Below are 8,836 nucleotides of genomic sequence, written 5' to 3'. Positions count from 1 at the left end.
AATTTAGTGAAAATTATGGAGGATATAAACAGGTATTAATATAGTCTTTTAGTTATAACTGTAGCATTTTATTGCAAGCCCTATATAAGTTACAGGTGGGTTCAGCTAATAGTAGCCTATAATAAAATTCTGAATTGTCTACAAGGCGAGCCTTGAAAGATTTTATGTTCAGGGGTCGCTGCTTTTTTTAATCTACCCTCAGTCGATTGCACAATATCAGGCAGTGGCTGATGCTGGAAAAGGAATGGCCAATAATCACAGGGTGTCTACAGGTTTGACCAAGGTCAATTTAAGACTTTTTAATGCCATTTTCAACCAAATTTAAGACCAAAAAGACAAGTGACTAAGAAATCCAGCACTGAGGTCGAGGTTGCCAGATCTGGATGAAGGGTTCCAGCTAGGGTTGCCAACTCCCTGAGAAATAAATAAGGGACAGCTCATCGGCAGGGCCGGCCAACCCCGATAGCCTTCACCCTTCCTGGCGTGGTGAATATTTTTTGCCCCTTTTTTTGTGCGTGAAACGATTTTTTAACTATTTGACTCAAACCTGAATTGAATTAGATCCATGTTTTTGAATGCCATGAACACATGGAAAACAAATTATTATCCAGCAATTCACTTTAATACAAAATAATCAGAATCAGAATCATGTTTATTTGGTCAAGTCAGGTCAAACAAGAAATTTGACTCGGTTATTTTCGCTCACTACAGTAAATAGTCAATAGGCAAATGACAGCTCTTATTAACATATATACAGTTAAAAAAAAAAGTGAAGGGTGCAGCAGTGAGGTAGACATGGTTATTGACAGGTGCATTGTTACAGCATATGATTGTGGTTATGATTATTATTGCACAGTGATTGATTTCTCTGAGATTCTATGAGTGATGAGAGTTCATCAGAGCAACAGCTTGGGGGAAGAAACTGTCTCTGAGTCTGGAGGTTTTAGCGTACAGAGCTCTGTAGCGCCGTCCAGAGGGGAGGAGTTCAAACAGACTGTGTCCTGGGTGTGGGTAACAAAATGAACGGAATCAAATAAGTATCTTTCTTAAACACAAACCTGTCCTGCTTAAGTTAAAATGGTCTAAATTAATATAAAACAATAGAAAGAAAGCAGAACATCCATTCTGTAATAGTCACATGTTTAGTGCAATAACAAAAGTGCAAACAGAAAGTCTGTAGAAAACTTGTAAACATATTTGTGCCTCAAAGGCTATGACTGTAGGCTCCAGTTGTAGTAAAACAGAAAAAAATAACTTATGAACTCAACAGCTCAATGCCATTTTCCATTGGCATTTTATGACTATTCTCTGACTCTCACAGTAATACGGGAGAAAGTGCGTCCTTTTTCAGCTCCGTATGGGACGCGTACTTTAGTTTATTAATACAAGACAATTCTGTTTTTCAAGGGACAATTGGCAACCCTAGTTCCAGCCCAAACATGATGAAAAAACCAGCCTAAACAAAATTTGACTCGCTGGAGACCGTAGACTAGAGAATAGAGGAGGAGGCATAGACATATATATATATATATATATATATATATATATATATATATATATATATATATATGTAAACGCCCCATCGACCGCTGAGCCGTACGTCAACGTAAGAAAAATAGAGAAACTTTCTCATCAACAGAGCATATTTTACATAAACATATTTAAAAATTTTCAAGTAACAAAATAGCATATTTGAACCATTTTTCAGATTTTTTTATTGTGAAGATTATTTGAAAAATGGTTCCTCAAGACACAGGGACAGTTTATTCCCGCAAGCGGTTGCTCTGATGAACTCCCACAAACAGTCTCAGAGTTACCAAACACGCAGTGCAATAACAATCATTTAGCACCTTCTGCAATAATCATGTCTGCCTCACTCTGCTGCACCGCTCACCTTTTGCATTTCTTTTGTATAATGTTTTGTATTTTTTGTATAATTATTTTTTGTAAAATTGTAAATTGGTAAAACTGTAAATAGGTTATTTTATTTTATTCTATTTTACTCAGACCTGTCCTTTTTCCTTTTCTTTCCCTACCTCAAACTGCTGCACTGTCACAAGGCGTGGTGTTGAGGACCCAAACGCAGGGAGAGAGAGGGAGGCTGGAGGCAGGAGTTCTCAAAAAAACAGAAGGATTTATTCCACAAAAAAGCCAAACTAAAATGCTGCAGAGCAGGATCAAAAACAACTCACGTATACAGGGATCGAAAACCAGGAGTACATGGAGGGAACAAACAGTACGGACCGATAGGCAACAAAGGAATGACAAGACCAGATATACACAGGGGATAACGAGACACGACGAGACACAGGTGCAGACACAATCAGGGCAAAGGGGAAACAGGAGGGACAGAACTAAAACTCAAACTGGGGGGAAGTGTCAAACCCTGACATGCACCTTAGATGTCTATCTGTACATATGTTAAAAATACCACATTTGTTTATTTGTTTATTGTTTATCTACTGCGAAAGAACAAAATTACCAGAGTCAAATTCCTTGTTGGACAACGTTCAAACCTGGCAAATAAAGCTGATTCTGATTCTGAAATGTTATTTTATTGTCTGAAAAATGGTTCAAATATGTTATTTTGTTATTTGAAAAATTTTAAATTTGTTTTGTTGATGAGAAAATATGTTTCTCTATTTTTCTTATTTTTATGAGGGGAGGATATATATTGTTTTTCGGCACTACCTTGTTCTCTATAGCTGATATAACATAAATTACTCCTATGTGGGATCAATAAAGTTCTTATTTTTGCCATCTGAGAAAATTAAATATATTATATTTGGTGCCTAACTGTTTCCCAAGTATATTAGTGCGTGTGTGAATGAATAAATGAGACGTAAAACGTAAATTTCTTTGTAGAAAGGCGCTTTATGAAAATAAGTCAATTTACTTGTATTAGTTTACAGCGCAGTCTTGCCTCATCCAATATGGCGGCGACGTTGACATATCGCAGCAGCGGACAAGAACACTCGATGGGAGGTCTATGTGAGGAGGAGGAGGAGGAGGAGGAGGAAGATAAGAGCAGCTCTCACGCGGAAATGCACTTGCAACCGAAACCGACGGTGACGTCACTTTAAAGACTTTTTATTTTATTTTATGGACGTTTAGACGTTTTACGTCCGTTTTTTTAAAAATGTATCCTGTTCAAAGCATGCGCAAGTTTGTCTGTGATCGCCTGACCACAGCAGCTCAGGAGATACTGGGGGCGTTTGAGAGGAGAGCGGCCGTGTACGAGTCGGAGCTGGCGCGGCAGCGCAGGCTGCTGGACACGCTGCTTTCACCTGACACCGAGTTCCAGGGGGCAGGTGAGCGACGGCTGTCCGTCACAGTCAGAAACAAGTTTATTGCAAAGTAGTTTAACACACACAAGGCATGTGTAGTGGTGATTGGTGAAATACAAAAGAGCAAATAATATTAAAGGAAACAAAATGTACAAGTGCGTTCTAAAGTGGCGGAGTAATCAGTCTGTAGGAATAACAATGTACATGAGGTGACCTGAGATGTGGGTTAATGTGACGCATACGGTGGAGTATAATAACAAATATTAATAATTAGCATAAATTATATATAGCCTAGATAATAATAATAATAATAATAATAATAATAATAATATATATATATATATATATATATATATATATATATATATATATATATATATATATATATATATATATATATATATATATTACATAATAATAATACTATTATATACAATATATAATAGTCTGCCAGTGATGTAATAACTGAACCATCTGTATGTTGAACAGTGTAAAAGATTGGGTCAGATTGTTCGGGAAAATGTGAAGCATGCAAGTGTTTTCAGTCTGACATAATTTGGTTGTTTCACATGAAGTCGTGAGCTGGAGAGCTGTTAACTCTTAACAGCTCACCTTTACCTCTGCACTGTTGAGTATCTGGGATTATTCAGGTACTGAGTGAGGAGACGAGTCAATCGTATTCATGACGTTTGTGTTTACATGGCATCTGGAGGTCTCAAGGAGAAAGGAAGATCAGCCGGGTGAAATCATTCAAATCATGATTTTGAACTCCTTAAAAAGAGCTAAATCTTTCTCTGGCTGATGCTAACTGTTGAAAACATGGTAATTCATTTTTATACTTCTATGATGACTATATTTCCTGTTTGCATTTTTTAATAAAGAGGTTGTGGGTCTGGAAGTTGCCAGATTAATCCCCAGCAGTGCCACATAGCAGTGCAACACACACACACACACACACACACACACACACACACACACACACACACACACACACACACACACACACACACACACAGCCGCAGGCGCTCACTTGCCTCCTGCATGCATTATTTTAGCAGGAGTGTCCGATGCATAACTTCGTTTATTGAACATAATGGTTGTGCTGCAGGTTATGCTATGGATTTTGTCAAGACTGTGTGTTTTTTTAATTTGTTTTACTTATTTTTTTTGCTTATTTTTCAAGTTTTTTTGTTGTTCCTTATTCTGTATACACCTGTTATACCACTTCAGCTCTGCTCAAAACTGTTAAATGTTCAAAAATTACAACAGATGTCATTTAAACTTCTGATAAAACATCAAGACTAGGGGTGCCTAGCACCGGTCTGGTCACATCCTTGCAGACTTGCAGTCAGGAAATAAATGAGCATTTGATGTGGATCATGGGACAGTGCTGCTCAGTCATTTCCTCGATCCACACTTTGCAAACAAACATTGCAATCGGGGGAATTCCAAAAAAACAGAATTTGACCTCATCTCAATCAACATCCGACATCTATATTTGCTTCTTCCTGATCAGGGTCGAGGGGATCTACTGAAGCCTGTCCCATCTGTGTTTGGACAAAAGGCAAGGGTTCAGTCTGGACAGGTTGCCAATGCTTTGCAGGGCTCTTTGTCAAACATTTTGATGATTATAATAGCTTGCTCGTTCTGAAAATGATGATGCATCATGTGTGCCATTCCAAGCTTGACAGATGAAAGTGCACATTTGTTGGATCAGGTCTGAATGGGATGAAGTAAGTCTGGCGAATAACATCCTAGATCAGTTTACATTGTCTGTCATACGTTCCCCTAGCCAAAATGTAAAAAAAATAAATGGTAAAAAAGGAAAATAGCATTTCATGATAGTTTTGTCTTTTTTTTGTCTCTTCTCTTTAGAGCATTCATCTCTCAGTGTGGAGGATCAGACTTTGCTAAAGCAATACTGTGCCCACAGGGCAAGGTCCAAATTGTTTCTACCGGATACTGCACAGATCAAAGATGAACACGAGGAAATATCCATCAGTCAGGATGAACCAGAACACGCGCAGCAGTTGGAGGCTGGTGCCTCGACCCCGCCTCCAGATGTCTCCACAGATAATCCTCAGCCTCTGGACTCTGACCAGTCCAAGAGCGAAGCAAATACAGATCCTCCATACAGCGCTCCAGACAAACATATAGATTCTGGACAAAACGGGGAGAGTTCTGCAGAGTCAGCAGCAAACAGGGACCATCAGCTCCTCTCTCAAATCACCAGTGAAGCAGAGAATCAAGATCAGTCAGATTTTAACGATTACGTTGACGAACCATCTGGAAATGTTGAATCAACTTCAGATGAAAATGGCAGAGAAGGAAGTGCAGCATCAGCTGCAATCGCCAAACAAACGTCAGATGAGATCACATCATCAGCTGCAAGTGCTGAGCAAATGTGGGATGAGAGAAGCAACAATGAAGATGCAACATCAGCCGAGATTGCTGGTGAGTCTCCAAATAATTACGGCAACACGCCAACCAGTAGTGCAGAGTTAATACAGCTGGAGAAAAGTCCCAATGAGACCTCTAAGCAATGTGATGTTGAGAAGTCAGAAGCAGCCAGCAGCACTGACCGAACACATAATGCTGACACCATAACTGCAAACACAGAACCAGCACCAAGCAGCAAGCAGTCCAAGGACAGTAAAACTTCAGCCAAAGCTACCGAGTTACCACCTGATACTACTCAGAGTCTGGAGCACACAACTTATGCTAATAGTCCTGAACCGACACTGCAGGACAATGGGAACGAGGCTGCAGAAGCAGCTAGATCCACTGACCTCCCAGCAAATGAAACATGCAATAAGGACCAAACTTTAGAAGGAAAAGGGGAGGCGGCTGCAGCTAAAGAGATTCAAGATGTGACTCTGGCATTTACTAAAGGTGATGAACCAACTCTACTTGAAGAAAATAGTGATGAGAGACCAACCTCAGTTGGAGGTGTAGAACCAACTCTGCACGATGGGATACCAGCCTTGACCAAGGTTGTGGAGCCAGCTGCAACCAAGGAAAGCCAAAAAGGAAAACCAAAGGAGAAACGCAACACAGAAGGTACTCCATCAACCAATGCTGACGCATCAACTTCAAATGAGAAAAGTCAGGGACGGAGACCAACCTCTACTGGAGGTGTAGAAGCAGCTCAACGACAGAAACATCCCGATGGGAGGCCAGCCTTAGCAGGAGGTTTTGAGAGGAATCAAAACAAGAGGAGTCGAGATGAAAGGAAAGAAAAGGAAAGGAGCCAGGAGAAGGGTTCAGTATCAACCAAACATACTGAACACACGTCAAATGAAAAAACGCAAGGTAGAAGACCAAGCTCATCTGGAAGTGTAGAAGCAGCTCCACGGAAGAAGCATCATGATGGGAAGTCGACTTCAACTGGAGGCGTAGAATCAGCTCATCAACAGAAACATCCCGATGGGAGGCCAGACTTGGCAAGAAGTTTTGAGAAGACTCAAAACAAGAGGAGTCGAGATGAAAAACAAAAGGAGAAAAGCCAGGAAAAGGGCACAGTATCGACCAAAGGTACTGAACACACGTCAAATGAAAAAAGGGAAAGACATAAGTCATCAGGAAATGTTGAGCCAACATCACATAAGCATAAAGGTACGCATGCAACATCAGCCAAAAGTAGAGAGCTCACAACAAACAAGGAAAGTAACAGAAAGACTTTAACGTCAACTGAAAGGACCGAACCTACGGAGAGGGAGAGACAGGATGAGACAACATCAAGAGGACGTTCAGAACTACCAGAAGGGGGGAAGCCCAAAGATGGACAAACGAGTTCAAGTCACAAAACAAGGCCAGACATGTGTATGAGTGAGAGTGCCAGATCAAATGAAGACGGAACACCAAGCTCCACTTGGTACGACGACACGGCGACTCCAAGTTCTGAACTAATGCGAGCAACAAATGAAAGTACAGATGCAATGTTGAATGAAAATCCCCAAGAAGCAAAAGTAACTTCAACTTCCAAGTCTGAACAAAAGGTGAAACGCAGTCACAGGGAAGCTTCTTCTACTGGAGATGACGAACCAGCTCGGAAAGAGAACTCTAACAATAACATAATGGTAACAAATACGAGACCCAACGACGGGATAAAGGCAAGCAGAAATTTGAAAACAAAACATAGACCTCACGGTCAAACCTCAACATCGACTAAGATGAAGGAGTTGACCACAAAGGAACTGAGTGGTGAAAGTACATCTTCGAAAAGTGATAAGGCCACGTCACCGAAAAGACAGAATGATGGCGACGCAACATCAAGTCAAAGTTGTGACCCGACACCAGCCAAGACGGCGAAGAAGGAGAATCCATCAGCAACCGGAAGCTTTGAGGGAGAAAGCCATGAAAAACACCAAAAACCGAGTAAAAAGTCCAAGGAAAACAGCAAGGGGCCATCGAGTAAGCATCACAGGAACACGAGTGGCAGTGATGCGGAAGAGGAGGAGAATCCTTACCAGTGCGACAACTGTGGCAGAGTGATGACCAATTTCAAAAACTACAAATTCCACATGAAATCGCACACGGTTGAGAAGACGTTCAAGTGCGAAACGTGCGGGGCGATGTTCAGGGAGAGTTGGGATCTAAACAAACACATGGTGATACACGCCAGCGTGAAGCCCTTCACGTGCGACGTCTGCGGGAACGGCTTCAACCGGCGCTACAACCTGGACCAGCACGTCCGCGTGCACACGGGCGAGAAGCCATTCACCTGCGCCACCTGCGGGAAGACCTTCAGCTCCGGCGTGAACATGAAGAAGCACATGAGGATCCACACGGGCGAGAAGCCGTACCACTGCAAAGACTGCAGCAAGGAGTTCTCCGATTCCTCTGCGTTCAAAAATCACGTGCGCGTGCACACCGGGGAGAAGCCGTACAAGTGCACGTACTGCAAAGGGAGATTCAGTACCAGGACGACTTTGATTCGGCACAACAGAACGCACACGGGGGAGAAGCCATATCCGTGCAGCGTGTGCGATAAGAAGTTTGGCAGCAAAGCGGACGTAAAAGTCCACATGAGGTTGCACACCGGGGAGAAGCCTTACACGTGCGCTACGTGTGGGGACTCCTTCTCCAACTGGTTAAAACTGAACAAACATAAGCGTGTCCACGCCAATGATGTACAAAGTAAATAACTAAATAACGTCGGCAACGGATGTATCCGATTTACTTCAGAGGTTTTTGAAATGCAGTACAGTAGAATTCTTATGCAGCGTCATCTTGGACCATATGATGACTACAATTACTATCAAAGGGCTGCTCATATATGCCTAGGCTGCTGAAAACTACTTTGCAAACTGCCTCTGCATTTAATAATCAACCAAAAGACAGGCATTTACGTGAGAGACAAATCTGGCTTCATTCATTCATTCTTCATTCCTGTTGAGCAAATTAAATGTTCCTGTAAAATACAGGGAAATGATGAGACAGAAGACTGGTGAAGTTTCTCAAAGCCTCGCTTCTGCCTTTTTAGAGAGGGAAGCTCGACGTTCTCGCACAGAAACCAAAACAAATATTTAATGTGATTACACATTAGT

General features: G+C 41.5%; 1 protein-coding gene across 1 annotated transcript; it reads left to right on the top strand.

Moving 5' to 3' along the window:
• Positions 1 to 3,068: 3,068 nt before the first annotated feature.
• Positions 3,069 to 8,547, top strand: LOC133451292 (uncharacterized protein DDB_G0287625-like). Its single transcript, XM_061730261.1, has 2 exons — positions 3,069 to 3,311; positions 5,163 to 8,547. The coding sequence occupies exons 1-2, from the start codon at positions 3,140 to 3,142 to the stop codon at positions 8,432 to 8,434; spliced, it is 3,444 nt and encodes a 1,147-aa protein (XP_061586245.1). The 5' UTR covers positions 3,069 to 3,139; the 3' UTR covers positions 8,435 to 8,547.
• Positions 8,548 to 8,836: the final 289 nt, after the last annotated feature.

The sequence above is a fragment of the Cololabis saira genome, chromosome 9 (assembly GCF_033807715.1).
Source record: "Cololabis saira isolate AMF1-May2022 chromosome 9, fColSai1.1, whole genome shotgun sequence".
NCBI classification, from domain to species: Eukaryota; Metazoa; Chordata; class Actinopteri; order Beloniformes; family Belonidae; genus Cololabis; species Cololabis saira.
This window is presented reverse-complemented; position numbering and strand designations above follow the sequence as displayed.

Bases quoted from the DNA above. Each gene is read 5' to 3' on its own strand.
- LOC133451292 (XM_061730261.1), top strand. From the start codon at position 3,140: ATGTATCCTGTTCAAAGCATGCGCAAGTTTGTCTGTGATCGCCTGACC. The intron at 3,312-5,162 runs GTGAGCGACGGC...TCTTCTCTTTAG, and splicing joins CACCGAGTTCCAGGGGGCAG to AGCATTCATCTCTCAGTGTG.